A 17,477-nucleotide genomic window follows, 5' to 3' on the forward strand; every position below is an offset into this window, starting at 1 on the left:
TCTTTTTGGATCATTTTATTGTTGTTTTTTGACAAATATATATGAAGATTTTCCTATAAAGGAAACATTATTCTCAAAGATACGTTTACAGCAAAGTCATTCTCGCAAGGAGATGGCAAACACAGAAAATAATCAGACATGACAGAACTAACAGTTTCTATTTGTGCCAAGGAAATATAAGAGTGAGTCTTAAAAAATAAAGTTGGTAAAGTGATTAAACTCAGTGTCGCTTCTGATTAAGGGGGTAGAAGAAGTAAAAGATTCTCAAGTAAAACCAATGGGACAATGCTGACCATCTCAATTTCATGATAAGGGATAAAAATCAGTTTCTCATCAAGGCACAAGCACTGAGAACCGTTTCTGGGGCTTTGTGTTTTTCCATTATATTGGTCCCATTGGGAGATACAACTGTACAAACTACAAAGGGAAAGAAAGGAAACAAAAGCATAGGATTGAAGGATGACAACCAACAGAAAAATTTAGTAATGTACAGGGAACAATCGTCCATGAAGGCTAAAATAGTCCTTTAGTTAGGGGGTAAGAACGTCCACTTCGTCTCAAACACACTGCTCAAAGCTTCTACCGGAGGACCTGCAAGCCCTACAGAGAATGGAGCTCAGAGAGGGATCTCTTGTCTTGCTGAATGAAGTCCTGCAGACTCCTTCTCCCCTGCCTGAAGTTGCTCTCCCGTCGTGAAAATGGCAAAATGACCTGAAGTCTGAGGAGCGTTTCAATATTACTAAAACTTCTGATCTGTGATGTCTTGAGTGTATCGAGCACAGTGGCTGGAAGGTAACCTGCCAGAGGATCCAACCATTTCTCCTTCCACGCCTTCATCTCAGAGTGGAGAGAGGACTGGTCTGGCAAGTCCTCCTTGTACAGGCGAAACACAAGACCACTAAGAATGCTGGTTTCCACTTTGAACATTGCATAAGGCACAATCTCCAGGCATCTTAATGTATCCAGTACCTTGTCTGTGAAGAGGTCGTCAATTTCTGATATCGAGTGCTCCACGACCTTCACACTGACAGATTCTTTGTAAAAGTCACTCAGCGGCTCTAGAAGAACTGAATGCAACATCTGAACGTTCAGCTTAGAAGCCAAGGAGACCGTTTCCTCAAACCAGGACTTGTGATGGACGTCAATCTCGCTCTTTAGCTTACCGAGGGACGCTTTGAGGTCAGGCAAGGTATTCACAGCAAGCAACATGTCTAAAGGTTTACCTTGAAGAGACTGACTTAGCTTTTTAGTCAAGCTCAGGACATTCTTCAGCACCACAGTTGAAAAGATAAACTCAAAGTTTCTGATCGCATCAAAGAAATTTGACGCTTGTTGCTGGTCTGAAGTACTTCCCTCTCCTTTCAGCTCATTCAGGCAGAGGATAGCTGCTTCCAAAATTTCTACCATAACCTCATGCATATCATGACTCTTCTCCCAGTTCTTGATGAGTTTGTCCCTCAACTCACATGCCTTTGCCTCATCCTGCTGGAACGTCAACATGATCATGTCTTCCAGCATGTTCTGGCGTTCCACATCCTCTGTGAGCCAGTGTAATAATTTATCCATGAGGACGGATCCATTGGCTGCTTCTTCAGCAGGGGAGGATCTCGCCAGCCAAACATTGAGGGACAGAGCAGAGCTGACTGTTCTAATAGCCTGAGGGTATTTTGTTGCAATGGCTAAACTTACAGCCCTCATCTGAGCTCCTGCTTCACCAACACTTAGTGAGGCCTGTCCTCTGCAATACTCCATGTTGAGCCCCCACTTCTCAGACAGGGCGGTTTCTATGGCCTCGGAAAGGACACCAGAGTCCTCGGTGAAAGGGATGAAAGCCAGTGTTTCCTCACACTGGATGTCCTCTTTGTTTAAGTACCTGATGCACAACGGGATATAGAGCTCACCATCAATTTCTACCACTTGCTCGGTTATGACCGTGAAGAACTGAGAGTCCCAGAGTTCCTTTAAGATTTCTTCACGTAGCTGCGGCTCGTAGAAAGACACAGCTGTTGTAGGTCCTTCAGCTACCTGTTGAGTCATTTCCTTATCCGGTGCTTTCACCTCGTCATCCTCAAGTTTCTCTGCAACACTCGATTCTTGGGATTCTGCTGATTTCACATCAAGGTCCCCTAAATTTCAGAAAGAGAAAGCAACAGTTATACTCCTTCCCTGAATTTAAACAGAACACAAAACTTGATGATGATGTTACGGAATAAGCAATACATCAACTTACTTCTGTCCAACTTCAGTCTTTGGAGAACTTTCATAACCTACAATGAGTTGAAAACTTTAGTTACCCATAATACATAGCAACCAGATTGTTATTTTCAATAATACAATTCCAAAACTTTTTAAAGATTTTGGATTCATAGTGGATTTTAACAAGCTCACTTTTTTTTTTCTAAAAGCCTCCAATATATCAAAGCTTTCCCAGCCATTCAAGTTTTCCATTTCAGCATTCCATAATTTTACAAATTGAGTTTCCCATCGGCCTTTTCAGGGTTTTTCTGGACATTTGAGTACAAAATATTTCCACACGTCTTGAAACATCCAACATTAAAGTTGACTTAAGACAAAATTACTAAAACAGATTTGAAAAATCAGGATTCTTTAAGGAAAAATTAAATATTACTTGAGTTTGTCAGATTTCACTAATTTAAAGTCACAGTTGTAACTGCATTTTGTCAGTGAAAATTTTCAAAAATGGGAGTAACAATGCTTAGTTTCACATCTAAATCAGGTCAAATTTAAGAATCACAGGTTTTGCGGAAGACAAATTGCTCTAGCTTTGGTGTGTGCTTTGGACACCCAACCCTGTCCAGGTTTCAACCTCCTGACCTAAACTGGCAGCTCAGATAAAAAAGGAAATAGGTTAGGTTAAATAGTACCAACCCAGGGTCCACCACAGCCTGAACATGCTGAAACACCAGCAACTTTATCATTTCTCTATTTTAGCTTCCTTTGGGAAAGATAGAGCATTTGAACTGAACTGAATAACATCAACACCTTTTAAATCTTGATTGAAATTTGTCATGTGGACAAGCCAAATACAATCTGGATCTGAGTTTTATGGACAGACAAGACACAGATTGAGGTTTCTGGCCACAACATGAATGTTTGAAGGATTAAAGACGAGGCTTTCAAACCTGAGATAACTGGAGCAGCTGTTAAATATAGTGATAGTCCCAATACTAACACTGGTGCTTGCATAGGTTGGTGGGAGAATTAGGAGAAGGCAGCCTTCCTCTTAATATTTCCACTTCACCTCAAGCAGCGAAATGGTTTGAATTCTAGAGAGAACGGGGTGTGCTACCATGACAGTAATCGAATACATAAATAAATTTTAGCCTGGTTTATCCAGTTGAAAACCAATCTTTTGGATAATATGGACCTGGAAGTCGGTGGATTACTTTTAAAAAGTAGCTATGTGCCAAGATCAGAAGAGTAATCATAGATCTAAGCAGATCTTTGCCAGAATTGTGCTGATGGCAACAAAAAGCAGACGGCTTCTCTCCAAACTTACCAAAATTAGACAGAGAGTGTGTGTGTATATATATAGATATATATATATATATATAGTCTATTTAAAACTAGTGCAACCAATTCTTATTTGTAAAATTTTAAGTTCATATTATATGAGCATTTCTTAATGATTCAAATGAATCATTATAAACCACAAATTACAGACATTCAAGATTTTTTATTAGTATTGTTATTTGACTAAAACGTCCATGGGACAAGTGAACGTACCTGGGACAGACATGGAGTGCTCTCTGGATCAACCTCCATGCACATCTCAATGACTTCTGGGAGTCCCTGCAGTGTCGTGGAGTGCAACAAAAGCATCACTTGACTGATCCGGTTGCCTCTGCATGTTGTGTTTTTAAACAGATCCCTCATTGAGTTCAGAGTGGTCTTCATCAGGTCACACTCCATACTGACACTTGGCAAGACAGCAACCAGTCTGAGGAGTAAGGTAACAGTTGGGTGGCTTTTGGACTCTGGATGCACAAGCGCTTCAGCGATAGATGTTGGAAGAGGACTATCTTGGTATTTCTCTCTCCAGACGGCAGCCCAAGCGTTAATTTCCTGCTCTGCCATGTCAGACTCAGGAAGATCTGCAAGGTAAAGGCTGAAAGGCTTGTCTGTGGACTCTGAAAGTATCGGTTGTGGGTTGCAAGAAGGAAGCAGTGATAGGACAGACAGAGCCTTTAAATGGTTGTCTGAGAAGCAATATTTCATCTCCTCTATCAGATTATGGAGTAGTGGAATACTCAGGGTTTCTACATAGTAAATCTCTGGGGAATCATAGCTATTAACTTCCTCCGAGAAGCACACTTGTTCAGGAGCCACCTTCGTCGCTAACTGGAATGCCTGTTCAAACCAAGTGGTGTGCACAGAGCTCACATTTTTTAACATTTTCTCAAGAGTTGCTATGATTGAAGGGATTTTTTCCACCTCGCAAAGGATGTCAGCAGGGTTTCCGCAGCGGAAAACAGTGCTGCAGTTACGAAGAGGTGCACAGGCGTTCTTCAAAATCACAAGAGTGACAATGAAGTCCATGTTCCTCAGAGCAGCCGACAGAACCTGAGCATGCATCGACTTGGCGCCTGTGGCACTAGAGCTAACAGCATCTAAGCAGCTGAGTACGCCCTCTAATGTATCAGCAAGGATGTCAAAAAAGTCCTCCCGTTTTTTCCACCTTGAGCAGCATGTTTCTGGAATTTCCTCTAAAGCCTCTCTTGGCATGTTTAAAAGCCCATCAACAGCCTCTGCCAACTGTTCCTCTAAATCAGGAGATTGGTCAAAGAACAGCAGCAAATCTTCTGTGATGTCCAGCATTTTTGCCACAGAAGGACAAGGCACACTACTGGCCAACCAATGAGCGAGACCACAAGACTCACTGGGCGTTACAATGCAGAGCGGATAGTTGTTGAGGAAATCTAAAGACATCTTCTTGAGACTTTGATAACCTGGACCTAAATGCATGAATGCTTGGCCTCGGCACTTAGACATGGGCAAGCCCCAGTCTTCAGTAAGAATTTTTGCAAGGTTACTTGCTTGCCTGTCAACATCGCCATTTTCATTAAATGGCAAGAACCCAATCAGTTCCACTTTTGGAGTAGATTCCCCAACGTAACGAGTGAAAACAGGTAGGTAGGTTTTGTTAGTAACTTTAACAGGTTTATCGGTGATCAGGGAGAAATATGGAGATTCCTGTATTTCTTTTAGTATGACATCTCTGATTCCGTTTATGAGGAGGTTCTCCATTTCGTCATCACTAATCCATGGTATGCTTTTGCCTTCACTTCCAAACCAGTGGCACAACTTCAGCTCCTGAACAAGAGGTTCTCGGTCATCCTCAGAGAGCTCACACAGACTGTGTTTCTTTTTCCCCAGGAGTGCTGCCAGCCTAAAAACTGTAGCCAGGCTCTGACGGTTGTCTCCTGTGACTCCGTTCTCATCTGTGGCTTTCATTTCTTGGATCTGCAACTTCTCAGGAGATTGCTGAACACTGAGCTCCCCAACTTCATCCTTCATCATGTCAACTAAATACATCAAGGAAAATGGTTAGTTACCAGAAAAACATGGGCAAAAAAACTAAAATTTTAAAATAATGTCTTCACTGTTTACCTTCCATGTTATTTTCAGAGTTCTTGATTAGACTCTTTGATTCCTTGTCCTGCAAGAATAACAAGGTAATCTTACTTATTAAATAAAACAAGTCTGCAGAGTAAAACAAACAGAATGGTGACTACGTCAATGTAAAGATTAGAGGTACATACCAAACAGATGCCTTCCAACGCTTGTGGCGTAACCTTCAAACACTGGCTGACCATACGGTCCAGATCCCTGCTGAAGTCTGTGCTGACGTAGAGCATAGCCAAACACACAGACCTGTCCTTGGGATGCGTGCTTCTCAAATAGTCCTGGAATTTCTTGTGGCGCATTACAACACCACAGTCCTCTAGCGTGGTGCTGGGAAGAACAGACATGATCCTCAGCAGGGTGTTGATGTTCCCGAAGTACTGCATGAGCGGCAGGCGTAACGTGTGAAATATGGAGCTTGGGATAGTCACGGATGCCACCTTAGTCTTCCATGTTACTCTCCAACAACAAAGCTCTGTGAAGAAGTTGTCTGCGTCTGGGAGGTCACTGCTATAGAGGGGCGGCTTTGACTTCAGGCTCTCAAACATGTAGCTCACTGTGACTGAGCAGGGAACAAGGGAGAGGAAGTTCAGAGCTTCTTTGTGGTCATCTGAAAAATGATCCTTTACGGCATTGATGAGGTTATCTACGAGGGGCACACTCAGGCAGTCTTTGTAATATGTGGCTGGCTTTATCAAGCCATCTTTTGGAAGAGAGTTGTCAGGCACTTCGATCTGTACTCTAAGGCTCTGTGCTATCGCACAAGCCTCATCAAACCAGTTCTGGTGGAACAACTTCATATTGGTTTTCACTCTGTTCAGAGTGGCCACGATACCGCTGATTTGGCAAAGCTGGGAAGCCGCACTGAACTGATCCTTCTGGATACCTGCGCTGAGCTCTCTGGTGAAGGAGGAAGCATTCTTCAAGACCACCATGGAAATTATGAAATCAAACTCCATGACTTTGCGCAGATGGACTGCGGCTTGTTCAGAAACAGAAAGCTTCCATCTCTGTGGGTTGTTCTTGATCTTCTCCAGACATTCGCTTAGGGGCTCAAGCATCTGCACAAATACCTCATAAGAGTCATGCTTCTCCTGCCAAACAGTGCAGAACTTCCCCTGTAACTCTTGGACCTTTTCGTAGCTCTCTCTAAGGCCGTATGCTATCACATGGTCAAGTTGTTTTTCTAGAGCAGCGCTGCTACCAAAAAATGTCAGGATTTCTTCAAATGTATCCAGGGCTCTTTTAACAGCAGGCACTGGGATTGATTTAGACCACCATGTGTTGAACGAATAAGCAGAACAATGTGTGCTGATAGCAAGTGGATACTTCTCCTGCACTTTGCAGGCAAAGGCTTTGAGCTTGTAGGAAACATCACCAGAGCCAAGGTAAGCTTGACCTCTGCAGTTACCTAAATCCAGACCCCAGTCCACAGTTATTTTTTGCAGAAGACTTTGCACCATGACGTCACATTCCAGATCTTCCTCGAGAAATCCTATCAACTCTAAACGCATGACATCAAAACTGTCAACAAACCTAATGAAGATGGGAAGGTATTCTTTTTCTCCCAGTTTCACAACACGGTCGATGATGAGGGAAAAAAACGAACTCCCCACCTCTGTGAGAATCCCCTCCCTGACAGCATTCTCACACACTGTAAGAACTTCCTTCATTTCAGACTTGGTCACATACTCCACCTCTCCATCCTGAGCAGGACATGCATCTGTGTGCAGCTTGCTGTGACTGCTGTAGGCAGCCACCACTGCAGTTTGCAAGGCTGATTTAAGAGCTTCCCTATCAGTCTCTGCACATTTCATCTCCACAAGCCTATCAGCATCCATCTCTAGATTTATCCGCTTCAGTTCTTCCTCTGCATCCTTTTCAGCGTGGTTTCCATGGACCGTCACTGAATTGAAAGATGAGATTGGACCTTGGTAAGATTACAGTGTTATGATAAAGAAGAAATCTCTTACAAAGTAAATTACAGATAATCTCAAATAACCCTTAATTACGGGAATTATTACTATATTTCCGTAATTAAACAAATTCTCATAGCCTGGCCCTCTTACTTGGTCTGACAACTCACAGAAAAGTTGATTGGAGAAAAAAAAAATTCTAATAATTTTGTCATTTGTAATTTCTTTTTAATTTTTTTTAATGCAAGGGAGAGGTTTATTTTTATATATTAAAATTGGAAAATTTATATGGTATGACAACATCTCAGCCTTTTCCAGACTTAGTGTATTTGTAACAAAATTCATTAACAGTGAAATTAATTTCCGGTTTTAGGCTAAAATGTAACAATTTGATGAACTATAAGATTGTGTTGGAGCTGCAACTAAATTGCTTGAAATTACCTTGTGAAGGGTTCTCTGTTATGGCATCATCCTGTAAAACAGCAGCACAAATGCATGTTAGCTCATAATGAACAGTAACTTTACATCCCATTGTGTATCCAGCCTGTGTTTATCTGCTCACCATCTGCAGCAACTTCAGGATGTCTGGATGCTTCTCAATGTATGACTCCACCATTTTCTCCACACTAAAGTGCACATCCTGGTTCACGTACACAAATGCCATGTTGCACTGTCTTTGTTCCTGCGGGGTGGCTTTCAGATAGAAATGACACCGCTCCAGTACCATGTGGTACTGTCCGTACACATCCGCCTCCGCATTTACACATGGAACAGTCCCCAACACCCTCAGCAAGCTCTGCACATTAGGGTAAAACCCAATATCTGGAATTTTGAGGGTAGCAAACACCGTGGTCGGGAGGATTCTCCGCTTGCTCGCATGCCTCCACTTCACCTCCCAACATCCAAGCTCTTCGTAGAATGTGTCGGGACGTGCGAGGTTGTTCAGGTTGGCATCGGCAACTTTATCCCTGCGAATGCTGAAATTGTGGTCGGCCATGTAAGATGGGACCAACGAGAGCCATCGGAGAATCCTCACCATCTCGGTGCTGAAAACTCTCTTCACTTCTGCAACAAGATACTGCAAGATGGGCCTACTCAGAGTCTCTCTGTAGAAGTCCTCCAATGGGGTCTCATTCGGATCCACTTGGGCCATTTCTGGTTTAGTGACCTCCACGCCCAGTTTCTTTGCCCGGCCGACTGCATCAGAAAACCATTTCCTGTGAAATATTGCTAGCTCTTGTTGGTATTTGCTGACCAGCTTTAAGGCATTGGAGATAGTATACTGCAAGGTACTGCTGATGCTTATTATTCCCCTGAGACTGGAGTTAAGTATGCTCACACAGCACAGTGTGTTCTTCAGAACAACAAGTGTGATGATGAAGTTAAAGTTCTTTAGAACCGGCTTGAGCTTGGCCATCTGTTCAGCCGTTTCTTCATCCACCTTTGAAATGATCTCATTGATGCAGGTAAGGAATGGTTCGAGGATTTCTAGCATGGTCTGGAAGGCGTCAGTGCCATATTCCCAAATCCCACTGAGAGCAGCTTTGATCCGGTCAACTTCACCCTTTATATGCCCATATGTCATCTGGATCTTCCCATCCAATCGTTTGCTCAGCTCTGGGATTCGTCGAAGTAATAATGCCACTTCCTGCACAGTATCTGCAACCTTCTGAATGGAGGGCACAGGCATGCAGCGGATTATCCAAATGTTGAATGCATACGGGTCACTTGGGGAGAGCACTACTTGTGGAAACTCTTGCAGGATTCTGCAGGTAAGATCACGCATTTTCTGACACATGCTTCCTGTGGAGAGGTAACTGAGTCCTCGACAGTGCTCCATCCTCAAACCCCATTTATTTCTCAGCTCAGAAAGTAGCATGTAGAACAGATTCTCTGCAGTCAAGTCACATGGTAAGAAGCCAATCAGGTGCTTCTGGGGGAAACCTGCGATTGTTACCGACCGGATGAAAACCGGAATCTGCTCCTTTCCCTCTATGTTCGTCACGTCCTGGACAAGAATGGAGAAGAATCTCGACAGTCTGAGGCTGTTTTGGATCTCCTCCTGCATGTAGTGTTCACCAAATTGCAGGATTTCCTTTTTGTCTATTTTCTCGACACAGATGGGATTATGAGCCCGCTGACCTCGCACACTGCCAATTGGTTCATCCGTGCTGCTGTTTGCCCCATTGATGCTGAATCCCGTCAAAGCCAAGATTTCCTTAAAGTAAATCTTGAGAGTTTCTTTTGCTTTTGAGATGGCTACATCCTCTTGGGTTTGGTTTTCCTTTTGAGGTATTTCCATTTTTGTCAGCTCTTCTTTCCCTTCTGGTGCATTTTCTGGTGTATTTTCTGGTGTGAAATAATAATAGAAGCATAACCAAGAAGCTGAAATTATTGTACAAATTCATCTTTTAATGTATCAATATGTTCTTGGGATAAAAGCAAGAAATTTAATTTCCAGCAGACTGAACAAGTTACCTTTTGATTTCTTTACAACAGCAGCTTCCTCTCCTGACTGGATAAGGACACATTTGATCACTAGGGTTTTAATGCTTAACAAATTCCAAAAGGACTCATTTTAAACACTAAAATGTATACTTACTGGGTCTCTAGCTCGCTTCCTGTTACATGCTTCCTGTTGAATCACAGGAGCAGTAGAGTCAAATATAGTAGGAACAGCATCTTCCTTTAACACACAGCTTGATGCAGTCTGAAAAAAAGAGATATTAAATGTTAATTGTTGCGTGCACAATGAAGATTCTCTGGTATTTTGGACATCTTATCAAATTACTCAGACATTTTAGGATGTTATATCACGTTAATAAACTTCCACCCAAAGACAGATTTTCAATACAGTTTTTGTCACACAGCTAATGTAATGTAACTTTAGTGTTAAGTAGTGAGTGTGAAATGACAGACAGGCTCTGTCTTCTGGTTTTGTGGCTCTTAAACTCTCTCATGCAAGATCAACTTAATGTTTCCCGATCTGTCTGAAAAAAATCTACCCTTGCTCTCATTCACTTTATTGTTTACTTTTCAGCACAAAGCTATGAACCTTGTACTGGCTGAGGTTGCTTCCTCCTGCTACGCTGCCCCCTAGTGGCTGCCTCAGGTGAGTATTCAACCCTTAGGCATTAAGTTGATTTTCCACTAACCCAGTTACTGCATCAAGAATTGACACTGGCTTTATTCTTCACTAATTGCTGACAGGACAACGAGCTCAGGTTTGACTCTTACCTGTTGCTCAACCATGGAGGGCTCAAAGTGTTTTGCACAAACTTTGTACAGATTATGCAACTGCTCTGGTGGCTCTGATGCCAAATCCTGGCGATGGCAGTTGATCAACCATTGTTGGCATCTGAAAAATAAATATGATAGGTAATGACATTAAATAGCCTGCCGACCACAGACAAGAAAAAAAAATAAAAATAACAGTGGTAATAGTTTCTCAAAAATCTCCTTTGCACCAAGCAACCACGACTTTGTGTAATCTTTATTCCATCTTTCCAAATGTGATGAATTAAATGTTGCATGCCCAATCTGACTGATTTCCCCAGATGATTTAGTCTAGACAACTTTTGATTGGAAAAAAAACACATGACCCATATTATGCTATTGTTGATGAGAATATAACTTGGCAAAACAATTTCTGAAATTAACTATTTTAATAAGTGAGATTATTTTTATACTTTGGATTTAGCATGAATTACATACCAGTTTCTCTGCAGTCAGACTATTTCTGTTAAATTTTTCAAGTTTAGTTTATTGGGGAGGATGTACAAGTAAAATAAAGTAAGCAAAACAATCAAACATTACAATGATAAAAGTTTTTGAATGTGTATTTTAAAAATGTTACTTTTTGTGTACCATGAGAACTTCCAATTTAACAATTTCAGCCCACATGCCAAAAAGTGTGGACTCATTTGATTCTTCATTTTTGGTGTGTTAAAAACAAAACAAAAAAAAATGTCCTATTTTGTTGCATTTTTACCTATTTTAAGACAAAAACTGATCAGATTGCTGAAAAACTGTGAAATAACCCTTTACTCAGCCTGCGCCTGGAGGGATTTCAGCCGGAATACGAACTATAGACACCTCGAAACAGAAAGCAGTTTTATCTTCCACACAAAATTAGTCATAATTAGTCACTATAGCGTTATTGTTGCCAGTCAACTCTAACTGCAGAAGTTGAACTGTGCAAACTTAGCTTTTCACACGTGCAGGAGAATTTATATAACTAAGAACCGCAACGCCAAAACGCCGCTGTTCGAGATGCGCTCTTGCCAAACTGCCCCCATGTCAGCCCGTGATTCCCCTGTGGACTGTCTGTTGATCCGAAGCCATTCACACATTTGGAGGAAAATATAGAGACTCCATTACGCCTGTTTTCCTAGAGCTTAATCAATTAATCAAAGTCAAGCAACGGCCTCTTGTGAAACAGCCGTAGAAGTCTATAACGGACACCAAACGTGTTTGTTTCACACGGACTTTTCTTTTAAGAGTAACATGAGTCTGCGCCATTTTCCAGAGTTGTGTCACTATTAGCTAACATGATGCAAAGCTAACCCCACCGCTAACAGTCCAGGGCTAACACACGTTCGTTTTGCAAGCTTATTTCTGCTAAACTTTTCCACGAAATGAGACGAATCCTTACCGCTCCGGGTCCAAAGGGAAGCTGAAAAGCGGAGTGGTGTTTTCGGACCCCTGCTGCTGGTAATCACAGTTCGCTGCAGCGCAGCAGTCAGTCATTTTGGACTGTAGTGTAGCTAGCAACTTGGCTAGCTTAGCTGGCGGTTGCAAGCTGGTAAGCCCACTAAAACCAAACTCTGTCTACAGAGCCATACCTTGGGCATAAAATGCAAGCAACGCCTTATAAATTCTATTGTACTTTCGTCTAGTGCCTCTTTGGTAAACTAAAAACCGACTAATTTCATGCTTTCCGAAGTTGAAGCTGCGAGCTAAGCTAACAGTGGCCGAAAGCGTGTTGTCCTATCAACCAGGAACTAATATATGCTATACCACTAGTTCACCAGCAGAGGGCAGAATGGGACAAATAGTTTTCTGTTTTGTAAATGCACTCTGGAACAGAAATGGCTTTGGTTATTATTCATTTACATCTTGTAAAAAAGTAACACGTAGTGTTAGGGCCACGCTAAGAAAATGATAAGAAAATTTAAAGAATAAAGTCACATTACGGGAATAAACTCGTATGAGATTAAAGGCATACGATTGCAGTATTATTGACCTTATTCCCGAAATATAACTTTATCCTCATATTATTTATTCTCCTAATATTATGACATATTTTTATTTTTTTTTACTTCGTTTTTATGGCCCTGATACTCCGTCGTAAAAAAAAAGCCATTTTGCGTTTTGATAATCACATGGACTCTTCTGATATGGCATCCATATTTATTTCAATATATTGTTAAAAAAGTAGCAGTTCACCATCTGCTTCTGTTCTAATGTGATCAGAAACAGATCCACTTCCACTACCAGTTGAGAATATATTTATTGTTGCAATAAATCATAAAATAAGGCACTGATTTTCATTAAATGGAATATAAATGGAACTGTGGAAATGCTTCTGATAAGCGAAATCTAGATTTCAGCATCATCATTCCACATAAAATCACCTAGGTTTTTGACAAGTTAATTTTCTCCACACAATGAATTAGTCTAAATTTATTTTATACAGATTTGAAAGAGAATAAAAATGATTCTGTAAATATTTTCCTGTCTCCCAGCAAGATTTTAAATAAAATACAAACCAACACTGGGGAAAAAACCTAACGAGTTTAGAAGAGTTGTATTTTATGAATACAAACACACACCACTTCCCCAATATCCTCTTTATAATTACTCATTCCTGCATGTTAACCTGTCATATGCATTTTTGAAAAAACACAATGGTTTGTATTTTTTAAAAATGTTAGAAAATATGAAAATCTTCCAAAGGCATTGAAAATGGAACACGTTAAATGTTTATAATGTATAATCTCTGTTTCTGGTAAAATAATTAGATACTATTCATTAACAGTGTGACTTTACAATCACATCCAGAAATTATATTTTGAAAGCTAAGTAAAGAAAAACCTAAAATAAAAGAAAAATGACAACAATACTAGTGAATTTAGAAATTCTCTCTTTAATAGGAAGTTGAAATCCAGACAAAACTCTCAAAACACCAGAACAAGCGATCATTTTACTACAGAAATTATCAATAGTGGAAGAAAACTATAGAAATATAGTGTACAGATCTGTCCATATTCATGTCTACATTTCATCATAAAAAATAAAACCAAGTACAAAACATTCCATTTTCATTTGAGGATCAGAAAATAAAAGCACAACATTTTCTGGAAGCTCAAGAGACTTCCTGGCTTTCAGGGTAAGTCTTCTGGTAGAGTTCTACCATGGAATCCAGATCAAACCCAACGTCGTAGTTTATGTTGAAAAGGGCCAGGCTTTTTGACTTGACGTTGTCAGGCATATTGTCTATGTACATCCGGTAACGCTTGAACGCCACATCGGAACTGTCCTCCAGAGGCAGCGTGGGTAGGATGCTGAGTAGTCTCAGAGCTGTCATCACGTTGGGGAAGAACTTGACATCGGCCAGCTCCAGCGTGTCATGGAGGCTGGAGGGAAATGTCTCGCCTTTGCCTTTCTTGCTCCATTTGACCCACCAGCAGTGCAGCTCAGCGGAGAGACTTCCTGCATTTGGGATGTCGTCGCTGAACACCTGAACGCTCTCCTCGTCCGGCTGAGTGGACTTCTTCCCCTCTATGATGTCTGGGATCAGACACATACACCCTAAGACCTTGATGTGATCCTGAGAGAAGAGATCATTCATTTCGCCGATGACGTGCTTCACTGCAGGAACCGTCACATGCTCCTTGTAGTAGTCATCCTCCTGAGTGCTTCCTTGTTCTCCCTGACGCTTCCTCAAGAAGAACCGAGGAACCTTGACAGGGATCTCCATGGCTGCCGCTAGGTTGACGGCTTCGTCGTAGAAAAAGTCGTGATAGACGTCGATATTATCGGACATTTCCTTCAGGGACTGCAGCACAGCGGTCAAGCTGGCTGTAGCTGAATGGATGTCCACTGCTTTCCCTTGGAGATTTTTGCCAAATGCCTGGATGAGCACCATCACGTTTTTCAGCACAATTAATGCCATGATGAACTCAAAGTCAGTTAAGGCTTTGGAGATCTCTAAAGCACTGTGGGTGACTTGGTCATTCCACCTCATGTCTTCGTTGTCATGAACGCTGTCCACACAGAGCAAGAGTGCCTCTATGACATCCAGTGCCACCTCAAAGCCATCATTCCTTCTGGTCCAGCTGGTCTGGCATATCTTCTTCAGCTCCTCAGCTTTGTCCTCTTTGTCTGGGTAGAAGATGGAAATCGCATGCTCAAACTCCACCTGCAGTAATGGTGACTGAGAGAAAAACAATTCGATCTGCTTAAAGGTGGACAGAACAAGCTGAACTCCTGACATACCCATACTGTTGGCCAGAGACAGGGTCAAGGGATTAGTGGACCTAAATGTCAGTATGGCCTTGGGGTACTTCTCAACCAATTTGGAAGCAAATGCTTTAATTTTTCTCGAGTGGGTCCCAGAGCAGGCATGGGCTTGCGCTCTACACTGGCTCATATCTAAACCCCATCGATCGGTCATATCAGATAGTAGTTTTTCTGCCAGGTCATTTTCATCTCCTTCAAACGTCAAGAACCCCGCAAACTTCTCCTGATGACTTTTCAACTGGTCCACATAACGAAGGAACACCGGAAGACACCACTCTCCTGAGATCTTCACTGGTTCGTTGGTGAGCAGTGAGAAAAAGCCGTTTTGCTTGACTCCCTCGACCACCTTACTGCGCACATACTGCTCACAAACCGTCAACAGCTTGTCGAGTTCGTCGGAAAAGCAGTTTTGCCTTGATGAATCAAACTTGTTCTTTAATACTTCATCTCCACAGTTCAGGCGGTATTCCAGCAACGCCTGGAAGTTACAGGACTTGAAGCCGTCATCTTTCCCATTACATGGTGCAAATGGCGGAATGCTTTGCTCTCCGAGCAGTAGAAGAACCTCCAACAAAGTCTTGAGGTACTTTTTCTCTTCATCTTCCTCTGGTACATTCTGGACAGTTTCAGTAATAGGCTCTGCTGGAGCTTTTTTCATTCCTAAAAAATATATATATATTTATTTTGGTTACAGTTGGAACACATTTGTTAAAATAAAATTTAAAAATTAATTATTTTATCGTACTTTTCCTTCCTCTTCTCTCTGTTTCACCGTCTTTTGTCTTCAGAGAAAATCAAACAAATCAAAAGTGAAATTAGATTAAAAACTGTTAAAAAGAATGTTTATAAATACATAAAAAAAATCCCTTCACAAATAATTCTATAACATTGTCTCCCTCTGGTGTGACAAATGTTGCACCATTCATCTTCACATAAAAAAATCTTATGTTTCGGTGTTATGTTTGGCAAATGTAAAAAAAACATTTGCAAAAAGCTGTCAAGATTTTGAGACAATTACAGATGATGAAAACATTCGACATCCACTATAAATATTAATGATTCTTTTACCCACCGTCTCTTTACCACGCTTCACCTGCCCACTCTGAGGCTGGCCTGGACCATCAAACACAGACGGGACAGCGTCAGCTTTCAACAGAGAACCTGGAGCATCCTGGAACAAAAGCACACAATGTAATCTCCATAAAGAAATTGTAGTGAATTATATCAATCTTGATAGTGAAAGTGAAGTCAATCATTTCTACAGGATGAGAAAGTTTGGAAACAAAATTTTGTAGATTAGCATGAAAATACTGAAGAAATGTGTTAACATTTATCATTATTTTAAAAGCGTACACAGTCAAGATGTTAGCAACATAAATAGAAATCTACATATGTGTAGTGTTGGATTTCACTCTAATCTGCAGCACAGCACAGAACTTACACTATCAAATGCAGATGCTTCAAAATGTTTCCCACAGAGTCTGTAGTATTTGTAGAGCTGCTCTGCTGATTTCTCTTTCAGGTCATCCCTCTGGCACTGCTCAACCCACTTCTGCGATCTAAAGAACAAACCAGCTTTACATATTAAAGAGTTCCTACAAATTCAAATTCAAAAACACTTTACTGATCCCGATGTTAGATTAAACAGAAACAATTTTGCATCTTTTTGCTGAAGGAAATTGTCAGACATCTTCCTCCTTTTTGGTCCATTTTTAACTAAATGCACAAAAGTTCACTGAATTTACTGCGGATATTTCTACAGATATTGGGATTTAACTGTGGAATAACAACCAAATCTTAATGGAGCTCACAACGCCACACAACTTACATGCGGCGGTGCATTCAGACACATTATTAGACCCGCGAAACCTGTGTTATGCTAACTGATGCACATCTTCCTGGCTACGTTCGCGTCACTTACCTGTTTGGATCTCGTGGAAACCGGAAGAGCGCCTGAAAGTCCGAAATACCGCTGGGACAGTCCAGCACGACGCACTGGTTCTGCATGGTGACTTCTTAGGAATGAAACTTAATTCGTGGACTTTTTGAAGAAAGAGGCGACTGCTAACGTTAGCTGCCAGGCTACGAAGATCTAGCCTTAGGCTAAGAAGACCTCAGACTTCCGGTTATTGCCTTCAGAATAAAATTATAAAAGCCTCTTAAAAATGAGCTTGAGTGCAGTGTGGTTCAAGAAGACCACCTAAATCATTTCAAAGTTACAAAAATTACCATTTTTGTTCATGTGAAATTAATTTAGAGCAGCTTAAGTCCAATTAGGGTAACTTTGTAGCTTGGGGTATATAATGAGGAGTATTTGGCCTCTTGGAGAGTTTATATTATGCATCCAAATGACAACAGATTTACAGCTTGATTGATCTGCTCTTAAAAGGT

General features: G+C 41.3%; 2 protein-coding genes across 3 annotated transcripts; both read right to left on the minus strand.

Moving 5' to 3' along the window:
- si:dkey-250d21.1 (uncharacterized) lies at positions 1-12,548 on the minus strand. The gene is made up of 11 exons (XM_055043649.1): positions 12,217-12,548; positions 10,800-10,920; positions 10,165-10,272; positions 10,041-10,077; positions 8,125-9,911; positions 8,004-8,034; positions 5,784-7,552; positions 5,632-5,680; positions 3,748-5,546; positions 2,231-2,267; positions 1-2,126 (listed from the first exon to the last, which is right to left on the minus strand). Exons 1-11 carry the CDS (start codon positions 12,309-12,311, stop codon positions 601-603), a joined length of 7,359 nt encoding a protein of 2,452 aa, XP_054899624.1. The 5' UTR covers positions 12,312-12,548; the 3' UTR covers positions 1-600.
- Positions 12,549-13,690: 1,142 nt separating this feature from the next.
- On the minus strand, positions 13,691-17,265 carry thap12a (THAP domain containing 12a). Of its 2 annotated transcripts, none has more exons than XM_055043632.1 (5): positions 17,008-17,265; positions 16,528-16,645; positions 16,159-16,257; positions 15,832-15,868; positions 13,691-15,746 (listed from the first exon to the last, which is right to left on the minus strand). In XM_055043632.1, the coding sequence occupies exons 1-5, from the start codon at positions 17,091-17,093 to the stop codon at positions 13,930-13,932; spliced, it is 2,157 nt and encodes a 718-aa protein (XP_054899607.1). In that variant the 5' UTR covers positions 17,094-17,265; the 3' UTR covers positions 13,691-13,929. The 2 variants fall into 2 exon arrangements, with proteins under 2 accessions (XP_054899607.1, XP_054899608.1); XM_055043633.1 differs by lacking the exon at positions 17,008-17,265 and adding an exon at positions 16,915-16,981.
- Positions 17,266-17,477: the final 212 nt, after the last annotated feature.

Source organism: Poeciliopsis prolifica, unplaced genomic scaffold (genome assembly GCF_027474105.1).
Source record: "Poeciliopsis prolifica strain line A6 unplaced genomic scaffold, Auburn_PproV2 SCAFFOLD019, whole genome shotgun sequence".
In the NCBI taxonomy this organism is placed as follows: Eukaryota; Metazoa; Chordata; class Actinopteri; order Cyprinodontiformes; family Poeciliidae; genus Poeciliopsis; species Poeciliopsis prolifica.